At 41.4% G+C, this 17,161-nt stretch overlaps 2 protein-coding genes across 11 annotated transcripts in view; one reads left to right on the top strand and one right to left on the bottom strand.

The window, feature by feature from the left end:
- ESCO1 (establishment of sister chromatid cohesion N-acetyltransferase 1) overlaps nt 1-7,581 on the top strand; it is a 34,864-nt gene extending 27,283 nt beyond the window's left edge. For 2 of the 3 annotated variants that reach the window (XM_054816734.1, XM_054816736.1), the window contains exons 10-12: nt 2,795-2,938; nt 3,820-4,007; nt 6,591-7,581. In XM_054816734.1, the coding sequence (XP_054672709.1) occupies nt 2,795-2,938; nt 3,820-4,007; nt 6,591-6,738 (480 nt within the window). In that variant the 3' untranslated portion in view covers nt 6,739-7,581. Of the gene's footprint in view, nt 1-2,794; nt 2,939-3,819; nt 4,008-6,590 lie in introns of those variants that run through there. The other variant, XR_008575878.1, reaches the window with a different exon arrangement.
- A 705-nt stretch (nt 7,582-8,286) lies between these two features.
- GREB1L (GREB1 like retinoic acid receptor coactivator) overlaps nt 8,287-17,161 on the bottom strand; it is a 143,110-nt gene continuing 134,235 nt past the window's right edge. For all 8 annotated transcript variants that reach the window (XM_054815849.1, XM_054815850.1, XM_054815856.1 and 5 more), the window contains 5 exons: nt 16,448-16,675; nt 14,962-15,103; nt 13,647-13,847; nt 12,289-12,427; nt 8,287-11,043 (listed from right to left, as the gene is read on the bottom strand). In XM_054815849.1, coding sequence (XP_054671824.1) covers nt 10,880-11,043; nt 12,289-12,427; nt 13,647-13,847; nt 14,962-15,103; nt 16,448-16,675 — 874 coding nt within the window. In that variant the 3' untranslated portion in view covers nt 8,287-10,879. The remainder of the gene's footprint in view (nt 11,044-12,288; nt 12,428-13,646; nt 13,848-14,961; nt 15,104-16,447; nt 16,676-17,161) is intronic.

Below are 17,161 nucleotides of genomic sequence, written 5' to 3' on the forward strand. Positions count from 1 at the left end.
GCAGTTGAAGTTGGAGTCAGAACTGCAGAGGTTCTGTAGCTTTTTCCACAAACAGGTCAGACACCTCAAGCACTGCTATTCTCTTCATAGAGAGGATGGGTCTGAGCAGGAGTGGAAGGCAGGGTTGGGAACAGCATCAACCCACTGATTTTTTACATTTTTTAATATATTTACTGAATGGCTGCCAGATATTTCATGTAATATAAACTTCTTACTATGCTGAAATGTATTGACATTATTACACAGCATGAATATGGCACCATTCTCTAAACAATTTTTGGATAAAAATATATTTAAGTGGAGAGTGGCCGCAAAGTCACGTAGTCCATTCCCATGTCCAAAGCAGGATCAGCTATGGTTATGGTGCATCTGACAACTTTCTAAAACTTCTGCCACTGGAGGTAACCTTTCCCGACTCTGTTACAGTGCTTCGTTATCCATAATATTAGGATATTTTCCCTAAATGTCCAACAGAATCTCTGTACTGAAATTTAAACACATTAGAGCAAATCATACTGCCATGGCTGTAGAAAACATCCTTCTTTTCTCTTTGCAACAGCTTTTTTGTGCCTGAACAAACTCTGATTGTTTCACCTTAAGAAGATTGACAGAATGTGCTGATTTTTAGTTTATACTCCTAAATAATGTTTTACAGAGCTCTGGTCATTGTCATACTCTCCTCTAGATTATTTCCATTTGTGCCATGTCTCACATCTCTTTTGACACTCTGTGTCTAAAACTGGAGACTTAGAGCAGCAGGGTACTTGGGTGTCTTGCGGGCTAGCCTGTGTTCATACATCTTAATATGTCATTACGTTTATTTTTTTCAGTAGCATGGCATTGATTCTGTTTAGCTGGGGATTTGCTGTGACAAATAGGTATTTTTTTACAGTACCGCTATTGCAGGATCACAGCATGGCTGAGGTTGGAAGGGGCCTCTGGAGGCTGAATTGATGCCCAAGACATCTCTCTGTAGTGGGTTTTCTTTAGCCTAACATAGAACTTTTAAGTTATTGAATTGAAAAGAAACTACAAAATTTCTTTTTACAATATTTAATGCATATAAGTTTGTTTATGAAGTTTTGTTTCTGTGGTAGTATTATCTTCATTTTAGTACATTCATTCCACATTTGTTTTTTACTAAATTGGCTGAAGAAAAAAATACTTAAAATACCTAAGTGGGGCAGGGAAAGGAGGACTGTAGCAAATGAAGTCATTTAGGATAGAGTTCTCTCTAGTTCTGTGTTGAGAGAATCTACAGCTGTCACCACTGTGGACGACTGACTTCAAGAGTGGTTACTTAGTGTTTCAGATTGGCTAATTGAACTTGTAATTACAAGACCAGTACCTGAAAGTTAGATGAGAAAGTAGAGAGTAACTGATACCATGCCTTTTAAAAGTTATTTTAAAAGCTTTTTTTTAACACAATTTGCATGTGATCAGTACTAACTTCATATATTTATAGCATCAGTAATTCTAGTTTTGCTTTACTAATGTAACTACAAAATGCATTAAAGCAGTTTATGTTGTTTAATGCACCACATAGGAAGGGCCACCTTATTTCTGTCTCATATGAGATGATAGAGGGATCATAGAATCACAGAATGGTTTGGGTTGGAAGGGACCTTTAAAGACCATCTAGTTCCAACCCCCCTGCCATGGGCAGGGACACCCTCCACTAGACCACGTTGCCCAAACCCCCATCCAACCTGGCCTTGAACACTTCCAGGGAGGGGGCATCTACAACCTCTCTGGGCAACCTGTTCCAGTGCCTCACCACCCTCACAGTGAAGAATTTCTTCCTAATATCTAATCTAAATGTACTCTCTTTCAGTATAAAGCCATTTTCCCTTGTCCTATCGCTCCATGCACTTGTAAACAGTCCCTCCCCAGCTTTCCTGTAGGCCCCTTTCATGTACTGGAAGGCTGCTATAAGGTCTCCTTGGAGCCTTCTCTTCTCCAGGCTGAAGAAGCCCAAATGTCTCAGCCTATCTCCATAGGAGAGGTGCTCCAGCCCTCTGGTCATCTTCATGGCCCTCCTCTGGGCTCTCTCTCCAACAGCTCCGTGTCTTTCTCGTACTGAGGACCCCAGAGCTGGATGCAGTACTCCCAGGTGGGATCTCACCAGAGCACACTAGAGGAGCAGAAAGGATCATAGAGGCTATTTTAATGCCTGGTTGTAGGTACAAGAATACCCCAGTAAAATCTCAGCTCATGCATAAGTTTTTGTTGACATTGATGCTGGAGTTCATATATTTTTTCTTACTTTTTGCAAAGCGAATGGAAGTGCAGAAAGCTTGAGGAAAGAGACAACAGTTATTCATTGCTTTACAACAAATCCATACATTTTCTAGCTGCTTTGGCACTGTGCTTGCTATCATCTGCTCAAAACCCTTAATGGATTAGTTCTTTCAAGACTTTCAAAATAACAGATAGAAAACCTTCAGCTAAGCTAGTTTAACTTTTGCATAGATATCTCTACTTCTAGAATATCAGAGTCCACACTTTGATTATCTGTGTTCTCACTATTAGCCTTTGACTAATTTAAGTTTGGACCTAATGGCAGCTGACTTAGAGCTCTCTACTCTTCCTGTTTCCAGTCAAGTATTGTTTAAGGAACATTTATATGGACTGATGTGTTGCAGGTTACTTAGGATAATCCTTAACTTCTGGAATAGCTTTCAGTGTTCTAGATACCTTAATGCGTTTTTGCAAATCTGTAAATTTTATGTAAATTTATACAAACATATATTTACATGTGTTTCTTATACAGCATTTCAACTTATTTTCACAGGTTGAAGAAATTAGAGAAATGGTAGACAATGACTTGGGATTTCAGCAAGCTCCGCTCATGTGTTACTCTAGAACTAAAACTCTTCTTTTTATTTCTAACGACAAAAAAGTTATCGGCTGTTTAATTGCAGAACATATCCAATGGGTAAGTGATTGAACTGGAGAAAGGCAATCTGTGTCAGTGCTTAGTGACTGTGTTCTTCAGGCATTCTGAAACAATAGAATTATCTCGGAGTTTAAGTCTAAGTATTTTGAATGCCTTTTCCACAGAGGAAGAGAGTTTTGGTGGTAGACCGTTCTGAAATGTCGTTACTCATTTTTGCATAGTTGACACTGAGCTGAGACACAGCACACATATATGGTGTCATATTTGACTCAGACATGCTCATCTAAGAACTTGCTACAGGTGAAGGGTGGAATTTTTCTTCCTCTGCTGCTCTTATGCTAGCTCGGGCTTTCCTCTTGCTTGTTGACAAGCAGATTCAACTCCCTGCCTGGCAGAAATCCAGCGTGGATGAAAAAGTGGGTACTCTGTAGGATTGAGTTGAATCACTGTGGAGTCAAACAGCTCCACAGTGAACAGAAGCAGAGAGCAGAACTGTGCAGTGGAGAGCAGGACAGGAAGTCTTACTGCCAGTTGCAATACTAAAAACAGATGTCAGAACTTTGTTCCATATTCTGTCTGTTCCCTTGTAAACTGTGGTGTTTTCTATTGAAGCAAACCAATCTTTGTCAAAGTCAGAGAAATTGATGCAAACATTTTAATGCAGGTGGTAATAAGAATTGGACTATTTGTTGCTGTTATTTTAAATCGGATAAACTTTAGAGGGTTTTTTTGTTTAATCTTTTATCATCTGTTCCAATTTTGAAACTGTTAAACTAAATGACACACAAATATGCAGTCTTTTTTGTAAGACATTGTAGCAAATAAGTATGTTTAACTGAAATAAATTAAACAAAAATTATTTTGTTCAGTCGTTAGCGATGCTTTTGTAAAATGACAAATGTTCTTCACATCACCTGCAGGGCTACAGAGTTATAGAAGAGAAGGTTCCAGAAGTCAGTTCAGAAAACGAGAAAGTCATATTTGAAAGACAGAAAGCATGGTGCTGTTCAACTTCTCCGGAACCTGCTATATGTGGGATTAGTCGAATATGGGTATTCAGCATGATGCGTCGAAAGAAGATTGCTTCTCGGATGATAGAGTGTCTTAGGTAATATAAAAGAAGTTCCATGGTTACATGTGGTTTAGATAGCACTCACTCCAAGACATTTATTGCTATGTGTGTGTATTTTCAAGCTGCTGGTGCTATTGGGGGTGTAGATTTGAGCACAGCTGACAGTTCCAGTATTATGTGGAGTTCCATAACTAACATCAGTATCCTGCAATAGCTTGTCTTTAACAGAAATTTTTCTGCTAAGTGCAATTGTAATGAGTCACCCTACCAGTCTGCCAATGAGCTTGGGTAAATTCCTCTGCAGTAATTATGAGTGAAGGAAATGAGACTGTCTTTGGTCGAAGTGTGAGGTTACCCGAGTGTTAAGGACTAGGACCTAACCATTGGCTGAATGTCCATTCATAGAAGCAGAAAGGAGGACAGAACAGAAATGAGAGCACCAAATTATTTGATACAGTCTGGTGGCTTCCAGCTGTTCTTTTTGATGGTGTTTTTGCTTCTGGGGAGGGTTTTTGTTTGTTTTGGGTTTTTTTTTTTTGTTTACTCAGGTTCACTGAGCCTTATGAGATATTTTCAATTTCCATGGAGCTTTAGTAGCAATTGGAGAGTGTATTCAGCTGAATGCTAAGTGGTAGATCTATAAAAGGACTCAACACCTGCTCTCCTGTTTAGATAAATGCTAAAAAAGTTGAACCTCCAAAACTTAGGGTTTTTCCAGTGACATTTCGTAGAAGTTTAAATGCCTATTCTGAGTAATGCCAAGAACTACCCACATCTTATTATTGCTGGGCTGTCAGGTTTGTGCTAGGTGCCTGGCTGGCCCCATCTCATTGGAGTTTGTGGCACAGGTACTGCTGTGCCTGCCAATCCTTGTCCTCTTGGGTAATCGGAGAGCCTAGCAAAGCTATTCTGCTCTGCAGTATGTGTCTGGTCTGGCTGGTGGAGCTACTAGAAAGTTCTTATTGGATCACGTTCTGTCTGAACTATCGACTGTAAGACTGTGTTCAGATAAGGATATAACTCGATGATTTGGTTATATTTTTGGCTGACTTTTAATTGTGTATTCAGTAGCTTCCTAGAAACTGTTTCTAAAGGAAAGATTTCTTCCCCAAAGCAATGCTGGAGTTGCTCCCTCAGTTACAGCTCTAAAGGATCTTTAGAATTAATTTTAATGGTTTGTTACAGCTAGTGAGAAGAGGTCACTGATTTCCTCTTAGCTTTGCACTGCATCTTACCTTTTGCTGTGCTCTGGTGCTTGCTTGGCCTTCCATTAGCTCATTGCTACGCTAGTAGAAAACAGTTTCACCAAAAAGAGCTTTGTGTTATTCTGGTGCTCTGTTGGTTTGTAGAAAGGTCTGATGAACTCTAAAGTTGGTGTAAGCAAGGGAGCCCAGAAAGTTGCAAAAGGCGAAGGCAACAAGTGACACTTGTTTTTTGATGGCAGTAAGCAGTTAGATCTGCTCAGCCGCCAGTGAAACTTCAACCTAAATGTCTTTTGTAGCAAAAGGTAGTTTGAACAGGAGGATTCTGGTAGCCAGCTAAATCCTGAGTTCAAAATGTTGAAGGCATCCTTGCAGACTTCTAAGTCCATTTTGAGAAAGTCTGCCCGATTTCACTTGAGTTTTCACAGCTGACCTGGAGTAACAACAACTCAGTCAGACAGTCTTAAGAACTTTGCACAATCATCTTCCTCAATACACTATCTTCTCTTGAAGGGTATAAAGCTGATAATAATTAAAAGGATTTTGTTCCTATTGTCTTTTCCTTAAGATTTAATGGAAATATCCATATGATTGAAGTTCATACTTGCTCTGCAAGTACATGTAATTTTATTTTATAGGAATTAAAAAAATTAATGGGAGTTTTTTTTGTTTCTGAGGATAAACGTTATGTCCTCCTTCCCCTGATTGAGGTCTTAAAGCCTGAGATCAGTCTTCTACATGTGCTCACATAGCCAGCCAGAAAAGTACAATGGTATCCCTTCTCTCCTCTTTCTTCAAATAAGTATAAAACATACATAAAATATTTTCACAGAGAAGTTAAACAAATTGAATCTTCCTTTTCATATAGTTAGTACTGAAAGTGTATCACTTATGAATTACACCTTGAGGTTGTGTTCTTAGAGGTTCTAAATGAATCCAAGATGTGCTGTCATCCAAATGTCATCAGGTCACTGAAATTTCATCAGGTCCTTTCAGCCCCCTCTATAACCACCCCAACTGGTTTGTAGCGTCTTTCCATTCCTAGTGATTGTAGTCACAGTCCTAGCAGTCTCTTTTCTATGAAGAAATAATTGGAATGAATCCAAACTTTTTCTTTTTTTAAACTCTGAAGTTGAACTCTTGATCCAACTCGCAAACAATTGCTCTGTACTAACATTTCTTCTAAAACACCAGAACCTTATAAAAACCCTCCCAGAACAAGTGATCCTCCTTGCTGTCTGGAGGGAGGAGGTAGATCGTATAAATAAATAGAGCTATCTCCTCCTCGCAGAGCTTCTTCCTTTTGAATGTCTGTGCCACTTACGTAGTGGTTTGTGGCCTAATAGCATAAATATTCTTGCATTATTCACTGAGGGTAATTATCTTCTTTTTTATTTTTTTTCCCCATTTTAAACAGGAGCAACTTCATATATGGCTCATACTTAAGTAAAGAAGAAATCGCTTTCTCTGACCCCACTCCTGATGGAAAACTCTTTGCAACGCAGTACTGTGGCACCGGCCAGTTCCTGGTATACAACTTCCTCAATGGACAGCACCAGACTTAACTGCTCCCGAAGGAATTCCTTTTTTATTGGGAGACTTCTGCCAAAATGCACTGAGTGGGTGCAGACCTTCAGCAGAAGCCAGGGCCATTTTTATTACAGTGAACTCAGGACTGGTAACAACCAAAAGGTTGTACTATTTTATTAAAATTGTAAACAATGCAGTAATAGGCTAACTTTGTTTTTTTAAAAGAAAGATATTTTATTAACTTTTACAAAAGTTTGATTGTATTTTATCTAGTTAGTCATGTTTACATGCAGCAGAAAACTGTTCATAGTGGACTGTAAGCTAATGCAAAGACTCTCTCTCACTGATGAGTACGTGCTGAAGTTCTTAACGTGGTGATATACCAGTGCTTCCCGGTACTGTAACACTGTTCTCTGACCACCAGTTCTAGCAGCTGGGTGAGGCCCTTAATGGTTGTTTGCTCCACAGCAGTCAAGGCTACGCTCAACTGCATCCGGGCAAGAAGCTTACGGTGCAGCCAGGGTGGGTAACAAGCCTCACAGACCGTGTGGTGGCTCTGCGGGTGCGCTGCTAGGTGTAAGGGAGCCTACTAGATGTCGGAAAGTTGTTCTACTCCCTGCCCGTGCCTCCTGCAGATTAGTTGTAGAGTAAGAGGTGGAATGCAAACCCTGAGGGCCAGCGTACTCGTCAGTTTTCTTCAAGTACTGTACTGGATATATACCTTTGTTAGTGGACTTCACTTTGCTACTTGTCACTCCTTCATAAATCTCTCCTCTTTTAAAGGGTTTGTATGTTGAAAAACTGCTGTGGCCTTTCTTGATCTGTACATAATGTAGATAGATTAAAAATAAAAGACTTGATAGCTTTTTTTAAAGTTACTTTGTAGCGATACTAAGTGTGAATGAATCTTTGGTGTATTTCATGCTTTTGCATGTGAAATGTCACCTTGGTGGCTAACAGCAGTGTGTATTTTTGTTCGTACCTGCTTGGGCTCAGAATTCCCTTTGTGACAGTGTGTTTGTATCACACCCCCAGGATCAGCTCCCCCGTAGCTCCGGATCAGTATCATCCCTGTACAGGGTTTACAGTAAGGTGAGAGGCAATGCCTTCAGCCTTGAATTATAGCTTAAAACCCTACTATAACGTGGGAAAGATTTAATTAAACTTCCACTTTAATTTTGGAACCTATGTGCAGCGAGGATACTCTTGTTCATATTGCACTGTCCTTACCTTGGCATGAAATGCCGAGGTGTGTTTGCTGCTCTTAAGTTCTTGCCTGAGCGATACTGTAGTGGGGCCAGACCGAGTCCCTCTTTCAATTCAATTTGCCCCCCCCCCTATACTTCAGGGTCCTACAAGCTGGTAGTTACAACACGTGTACCTCCTCCCTCTTGTCCGTTTGAAATAGGGCTGCTCTCCTGGGTCACAGGTACCTGGTTTGAAAGATGTCCAATACCGGCAGCACACCATGTCAACTCCATAAAATCAACAAGCGGGATGATGGCAGCAGCGTGAGGTGGGTTCCTTGGGGACAAGTGCTGTCGCGTCCTGCGCCAGTACTGGTTAAAAGAGAGGCAGTCTTCAATTGTAACTTAATATATTCAAATTTAATGAAAGCACATTATAAACATACCATAGCCACAACTTCAGACAGTTTCAGTTCATAAACAATAACATGAGGTAGACTGACTAGTGAAGCTATATTCACCAAGTTTTTGGTTAAGAAAACTTTACACTAGGAAAGCAACATTTTTACCCCTCTTCCAAAAGTCACAAAAAGCAATTACATAAGTTAAGCAAAAGAACATCTGCATATGATTCTTTAAATCTCAAGTTTACATTCAAATTTAACCTGTGAATAGACAAGAACATCTACAGGTAAAATACAATGCTGGCCAATTTAATACATTCATAAGAATGGCCTTGGATGGTGAGGCTTACAACCAAAATGGAACAGCGATAATCCAGATGTTGGATAGTGGTCTCCTTCCCGGGAGCGCACAGGCAGGCAGCCGCAGCGTGCCCGTGGCCCGGAGCCTTACCCAAACTCCTTGCTTCCGGTGGGGGAGAGTTAAGGAAACAGGTTTACTGTTGTTTGGTAAAGGCAGGCAAAGACACTGACTTTCTAACTGCGCTCTCAACCTTCAGGACAGTTTCGTGCTGCTTCACCAGAGGGCTAACTCTTCCTAGTAGTCTCAGCACCTGGAATTTCAAGAACTTAGTGCAAACATCAAATACACAATCAAGAAGGAAACCATTTTTTTGAACACGTAATGCCTGAAACTTCCACGCCACACTAAGACTCAGGGTTGTCCTTAAGCCCTTCAGGCAAAGCCAGAACTACTGGAATACATTCAGGTGTGTATCAAAAGCTTCAAGAAGCATCTTTTATATCCCTACTTCTTCCAAGTGTTAAAATAGATAAGGCAGATTGTGTCTGAGGGAAAATAAAAAATAAATTTACAGGAATGGATTGCTCACTTGAAATTTGCTAAATTTACAGCAACAGAGTTAAGCTACATTAACACAGACATATGCAAACCATTTTCCTTTAGCCTCCGTTGAATATATTATGTTTTTTTCATCTGTAAACATCTCTCTTCACAAGATAAAAAAAGTTGCTTAATTAACACTATGTGTATAAAAAAAAAAATAGATGCAGCTTTGGCAGGTCCTTCTCCAATGAGTTGCAGGTCAAGTAGAAAGATGTGTTAATTTCATTGCTTTTTGGGGAGTAAATTAATATTCCTGAATCGCTTTTAAGAACGCACTGCATTTTGCTTTTTAATAACAGGGTCACATTGTGCAGGAAGATTATTATTTATTTTGTTTGTATGGAAACCTCAGTGGGGTAACCCGCACTAAGGGCACGAGGAGAGCAGAGTACTGCTACAATTTAACCCTGACAACCAAAAGCTGCTGCACCGAGTTCGTTCCAGAACAACTTAACTTAACAAGGATCGGTAATATGCTTGTAAGTAGAACAACGCGCGACTACCACTACAACCAATATTTACAGAAGTTAATCAAAATAAAGGGCTGATGGCATTAGGTGGCGCATTCAAAGCTCTCTGCTGCTGGACAGTCTCTCCTGAGCAGTCCCAGCTCCCTGGGACTTCTCCCCTGCCTCCCCCTGAAGCTATTGTACAATACTTTCTGCTTCACTTGGACACATTTGGGTTTTTTTCCTCTTAAATCCAGCTCCGGCATCATTGTCATCCTGCAGGGTTTTTGGTACGTTGATTCACATGTGGGTGTGACTTGACACACCTGATCTCGGCTCCACAGCCAACGGGAGCTGAGCAAAAAGGACATGGAGGGTAAGTTGCCTACGGCCACCCCAAAGGCATGGGATGCACAGTAGGACTCGTTTCCATAGGCAGAGGAGGGTGGAACCGCAGGCTTTCAAATGTTGATGAGAGTGAGGAACTGCAGGTGTTTTGCTGAGAAATTATTCTCTAACTGAGCAGAGAGCATCTACAAGAAGCCTTTCACTTTGTCCCCACAGTCGAGGAGGAGGTACCTAATGGGGTGAAATAACGGTGCTGGGAGAACTGGGCGCACGGTGCCTGCCATCCATGTGCTGATTTGTTCAGGTTTAAGCAGTAAACTCGGAACACCTGTGGAAATTTTGCCAAAGACAGTTTCAATACATACACAGTTACAAATTTTAAACTAACACTGCACAGAGAACAAGACTATTCCTTTTAATACAAATATCTACGTTATATTGTAGTTTCAAACCCCTGAGTATTGCTGTACCACGGTACAGAGCTGAAGAGACACGGTGGGCTCTCCTCCACAATAAATTCCACGTGCTGCATTGCGTTTTGTGTAACACATTCCAGCTAGCAGCTGCTGAGAGCAGCTTCTTCCTCTAGCTCAGCTGGATCTTCTTCAACCGAATGACGTCCTCTTCCTAGATCCTACAGCTTGGTTGGCCGTGTGATTAGCGTCGGCAGTTCTGACTGATGGGAAAGTAAGTGGAATCCAGGATCCTTGAAATCGTAACTGATGTGGTAATTTTATCCCTAGGAATAAAGCCTACTTCAGAATTGTGGGGAATCCTTTAGAGCAGTCTAGATAAATATTGGTTGCACTTTGCTCCACAGTGATTGTACTTTTTTTTTTAAAAGTTCTTTTTTTTTTTCTTCGTTAGCAGTGTCTTAGCGAAGCTTATATATGGCGTCCAGTAAGAAAATAGAGTGGTTTGTCATCACTGCTGTTAGCAGTTTGAAATTCATCCCGCAGTCGGAACTGCCACTCATCCTCCAACTCCAACCGGACTATTGTCTGCCGTAACGAGCTTCTGTCTTGACATATGACACACAGGGTGGCACCTTCAATTGAAAAGCACATTAGGTTCTCAGGGTACAATAACAACTCTGTTTCCTTCATTCATTTTCAAATCTTTAGGAACATTTCTCATTTAAAAAAAAAAAAAAAACCAAAAAGTATTAGCAAAGGTCTACCAACAACCAGCCAGCCCGGGACTCTGACCAGTCCTGTGAGCCCCAGGGCAGAGGCAAATGTGTCCGTGTGGAGGAAGGCATGGACAGGAAGAAGCAAGTGTGGTCTGGCGTCTGCTCTGTGTCACAGGACATCACTGCCTGACTGGTGTTAGTATCATCAACCATAGCAGAAAGAGTTGAGGTTTAAGGATCTTGAATCCAAAATCCTTAAATCACTACTGATAATTACGCCAAAAGAATAAAGCCTACTTCTATTTTTTGTTTCATGGAACATTTGGGTTTGTACAAGGTCAGTGATGAAACTCTGGTAGGTGAACCAGCCCCACAACTGACTCTTGAGAAAGTCTGCTATCACCTCATGAAGTCTGAGAGCTCCCCTTGGAAAAGTGCTGTAAGAGGAATTACAAACCAACTCCCTCACTTTTCTGGCTTAACAAACTTGCAAGCTTCCTTCCACCTGGTGTTACCAGACTGTGCAGTCATTTAATAAGCAGGACAGCTGGACACCTTCAGGGTTTTCTCTGTTCTGTACACCAGCCTACGCACCTGTCACACGGCAAGTTCAGGTTCAGATCCCTCCTCTGCCTGACTGCAGCAGGGGAAGGCCCTTGGGTAAAACAATGAAAGTTTTTAATGAGGTTTATGAAGCTCTGGTGAGGGTAGACCCCACCATCCTCCAGCCAGAGCTGCCCCGATCTACAATACTGAATATTTATTGCCATCATAGACAGATTACTAGAGCAGAATTTCTCGTCTTCAGCAGCAACGTCTATGTTCTAAACTCTCATGTTGCTGACTGGACAATTCATTGACTGCTTTCCATCTATCTTTGTTTTTCTGCACCTATTTCCATTTGATGTCACTTTAAAATAATTTAATGAATGTAATTTATCAAAGCTTACCTAAGGTTCAGTTATTACCAACAGGAACAGAAGTTTTATACACTCCCAAAAGAAACGCTCCATCTGTTTCTTTTGAAAACAGTGGCAGCACTAACTATGAAAATAATGGGGCTGTTCAATGAAGCTGGTTATTCTTCTACCTTTCCCTTTTCCTCCATGCTATTACTTGGCAGGAAAGCACCTGGGATGCCTGGCAGAGCCATGGGATTACCTTTCAGGAACCTGAACCGCTTGAGGAGGTCTGCACCAACGAAGGAGTCACAGAGATAGAGCAGCAGTCCGCTGAAGAACACCCCTTCGCAGTTGACATTGACGGAGTGCGGGCGGGAACTAATATAACATATAGCCACCTGAACCAGAAGGAGAAAAAAAGGAAGCACTTCCGTGTTAGAAAATGCCTAAGTAAGACTTTAAGTGGGGATGGAATATAACTTAGTGATAACAGGGGAGTCAGCTGGTGCTAGTAAAAATACAACCCAACAAGAATGCAGCACTCAGGAAACTTCCCCTAGGAAAGAACACACGGGACAAACTTCTAGATTCAGATGTGGTCACCAAGTCTGCAATACATTATCTCAGGGCTCTCCATAATTCAGTGTGATTTTCCACTTCTCTCTGAATTACCTGCTCGTAACAACTGTTAAGATGATTTAGGTTGTTCTAATAAGGATATGGTTGTCAAACACAGTAAGTAGTCCCATGAGTACTGAAACTGCTGAAGCTTGAGCTCCTCTGCACTGGCACACGTCTTCTCTGACCACAAGCATCAACTAAGTGGTTCTCAGCACTGGGGCTCTCCTGTGTTTCAGTGCCATGACAGCTGTTCTGCATCAACAGGTTTCTTCTCTATCTTGCCACTGACCTCCACAAAATTTGTCAGAACAAATCCCTTGTTAGACTTTCACCCTGCTTCAGACCCAGTTCAAACTGGCCAATGGGTTCAAAAATTCTGATTTCCCTACCAGGGATATCTAAGACTTACTTGCAAAAACCCAGTTCCCCTAGAAACCCAGGTTCATAAAAAGAAAAGCATCTAAAAAGAGAGCTGCATTACAAAGGATGAGCTTTGTGCATCAATGAAGCAAGCCACCAGACAAGGGTCGTATCAGAAACTCTCTCAGTCAAAGTAAGTTTGTTGCAAGGACAAATCAAACACAGATAATAAAAAGCTGTATGATAGGACAGTGATCTAAAAATGTTGTGGGTAGTTTTTGTACAGACAATGCAGCACACCAAGTTCTGTCAAGAATGGCATCACTTTAAGGTTTCTGCTTTGTCTGAAGTATTATTTCAGACAGACACGCCCAATTCCTTTGCAAATCACATCAGTCCATCGCAGACCTCTGGTCTCTACCCACATCAGTCAGCTAGGAGGCTTTACCACCAGCTCCTCCAGCAGAGTAGCTCCTTTAGCTCCAACAGCAGAGTCTCACTGTTTGAGACCAAAGTCTTCAAACACTACCCTGAATGCTGAGGGTTCATAAAAGAAGGGGTTTTTCACCACAAGAAAGATGTTGAACTAAAGGTTTGCATTTACTGGCCCCCATTATCCCTGCAAATATTTTGTACCTCGAGCCCGATGTTCAGGTAGCAGTCAATGGCCAATACTGGGTTCTTGAAGTTATGAATGGCCTTCGGGAAGAGTTTGTATGTCGCATGTTGAAGGAACTTCTCCAGGAGGAACTGAGACGGGGCTGCCAACAACGTATGCTCACTGTCAGGGGCGCAGACATACTGAAGAGGCATTATTGGTGCCAGGCTGTCTGAAACCTGCAGTGAAACCAAAGGGAACCCCTTTTAACCCACCTACTCAGTGTATCTTCTCTGCAGGAGTTCCTCTAGCTGGGGAAGGGATCACCATGACAGGGCAGGAGGAGAGAGAAAGCTGGGGGAAAGAATCAAAAATCCCCGCTCGATTTCGACGCAGCACCAGGGCACAGAAATAAATGAATTACTTGTTCTGTGGTTGCTAAGTACTTCTGTGGATATCTGTTCGCCTAAATAAGGGACATAAAATAGGGACTTCAAATTGTCACAACACCCTTCATCCTGCCTTACTCCTGGACAGTGAAGGAAATGACATCCTTCTTCTGTGCAGACATCCACAGAAAATGCTTTCTATGGAGTTTTCTCATAGGCCAGTCCATCACTACAGATTCTACTACAACCACAAGAAAAGGAAAATTCAGAAAATGACCTCCCAAAATACTCAAATCCAGGGTTTAGTCAGTTAAATCTGAAATACAGAGGTGATTTTTTAAGAGAGGGACGGCATGGGATGTGTTTAAACCCACCCAGAACACAAATGATAAGATTCCTAGATTAAAACCAAATCTTTGAAATACACCTCCACTTAAAGCTGGCACAGGCGTAACATACTCTGTACAAACTATTTGGTATCCCCACACCATTCTTCCTAAATACTTGGATTTCCCGGGTGGATTTCAGAAGGTTGCCATTTTCAGTGCCTTTCCTCAGGTCTCTTTTTGTCAGCAAGTGCAAGGACTGAAAGTTGTCACGAACCAGCAAGCAGTGGAAACTGCTGGCTGCGTTGAAATTATTCAAACTAGTCCAGTACAACTTGCCTGCTTTTGATCTGCAAATTCTCCCTCCGTCAGAGATACCAGTGAACAGCTAGACCAAACTCTTTCCAATCCCAGTCCATCTTCTGATAGATTAGGAGGGTTATTGTTAATAATTTATAATCAGAAAAATATTTACTATTTTCTATTTCTGATGTGGCAGCCCTACCGTGGAGTAGGCCATCAATGTCATGTCAAATAAGCACAAAATGAATCTAAAAGGCTAGAGAATTCGTTATTTCTAGAGGAAACAGGTCCTGATTTTACCCTTTACGTATGACGGAGCATACATCTGCACTCACCATGATTTTTGGCTTAACGACAAAGTCCTTTTGTCCTCCAACCTGAATATGCTTCTTCATGACGCTGAAGTTGTTGAAGCGGCAGATGAGCAGGCCACTGCTGTTCGTCCGCAGATTAAAATCTACATCTTCACAGAAATACCTGGACATTAAACACAAGATCGCTAAACCAGCTGTGTGGCTGCTGTGCGTGAGCAAGTATTCACACACCCGCTGCTGAAGTGCACCGGAACAGGCTCAGGAGAGATTTTTGGAGACCATCTCATATGGTGCCTACACAAATTGTCTACACGGCTCTGAAGACTCATTCCTTCAACATGCCCCTGGTGTAGGAAAGCAACTTCTGGTCATCTTAAGACCAAAAAGTCTTCATTTTTCAGCACATCTTTATGGCATCAATAATTTCTTCCCCACCCTTTCCTTTTTTTCTTCTTTTTAGTTCTTTTTTTTATACATATTTTAGATCTGAGAGAAGCTCTGCAGTGACCAACTTCCATTTCTGAACATGCCAGTTCTACATGACATACTTTTTGATGAACTGGAATCAGGGGATAAATGTGGCTTTGACAATTATCTGGGTAGGGAAGGCAAAGCAACTGAGAAGTAAAGTTTATCCTGCGTTATTTATGATGTAATTGCTCACTTCTGTGGGCTGATTCCCATCTCATGATTCAACCACCCGGAGAATGTGAAATCAAGATCTCTGGAAGCCACACCAGACCCCAGCTTGCACCAACAGGCTACAATTCCTCACTCAAACGCTCAGGATCCCTGAAAGCAGCAGCAGGAGAGCCGGGTGAGATGCCCCAGGGCCAGGCTGTGGCTGGCAGAGACACGGTTTGTTCTATACACGCCTGGCCAGGGGAGTGGGGGAATTGCATATTGCTTCAGTCTGTGATGAAAACTAGAGGTAAAGCCCCACGGTAACAGTGCTTTATTGGAAATGCTTTAGGATGGAGTTAGGTGAGGAGGAGGGGAAGAAAAAAAAAGGAAGGAAATAGTGGAAAGTTATTTACTCATCTGTCTTTACTACAAACCCAAGAGGCAATAGGGAGGAAAGCTGACTCCAAAGAAAACAGAAGGAATCTTTCCTCCTTCCTCACAGCTTCCAGAGTGCCTCTGGAAGCTCCACACTCTTCCTGTGACTGATGTAATTCTGGTTTCTTTCTTCTATTTTTGGTCTCGTGGTTACTTATTTCTCCTGAAGTTTTGTCTTCCCCCCCTGCCACCTTTTCAGTCCTCTGTAGCCCTCCCTGGCCTTGTGCTCTGTCTCTCCCAGTTCTTTTGGCTGCTGCTAAGTTTATTTTGATGCCTTATTCATTCAGATGCAATCATCTGAGTCACTCTGTGTTTTATTTTTGTGATTGTGCACTTGTTACCTTAGAAAGCATCTTTCTGTTTATCTCGACGGGGTATAGAAATATGGTGACAAGATTCTTATCATGACAGCGTATTATTTTACCACATACATATATATAGAGCCTACCTGTTTAGGTCATATTGCACATTCTGGGTCAGGTCTATGTTGAGCAGTACAAAATCACGCACGTGGCACCTGGAGAATGGAGCCTTGGATTTTCTGGCATTCAGCTTGCTGTTCCATTTCTGAACACCCAGTATTGCATAATGAACAATTTTGGGGGTGGCTTCAATGTGTTGGAGGACAGTCTTTAGCGACACGTTCTTGCTGGTACACCCAGGCTCCAGGGACTGGCTGCAAAACACAATCATACAAACATGGCTTATTATTTTTATATAACATACACTGCATTTATATGTGTGTGTGTGTATATATATATACACACACATATATGTGTATACAAAGGACCAAGTAATTCCATTAACAATTGAGAGTGTTTACTCTAGATGTAAAAATATATACATAAATGCAGACTTTTTAAATAACAGCCAACTTATCCCATCAATTTAGTCATTATAAGAAAATGGGCCTTTCAGCAGAATAAGGTATTATACAGCAATTTAGAAAGGGAAAAGGAATCGCCTTATGCCCCATTGCTGGAAGGCTATTTTCTCTGTAATGGACAGCATAAGCGCCGAGGAGAGCGAGAGCTTAATGCCTTCTAAAAAGCTAGAGTTCCCAAAATAAACTGTTTTCATAAAGAAACAGAAATTGAATCAAAACAAATCAGGGAAGTAACATATTGAGAAATCACTCAAATAGTCACTAAAAGCAAGAGTG

The sequence above is a fragment of the Grus americana genome, chromosome 2 (genome assembly GCF_028858705.1).
Source record: "Grus americana isolate bGruAme1 chromosome 2, bGruAme1.mat, whole genome shotgun sequence".
NCBI lineage: Eukaryota > Metazoa > Chordata > Aves > Gruiformes > Gruidae > Grus > Grus americana.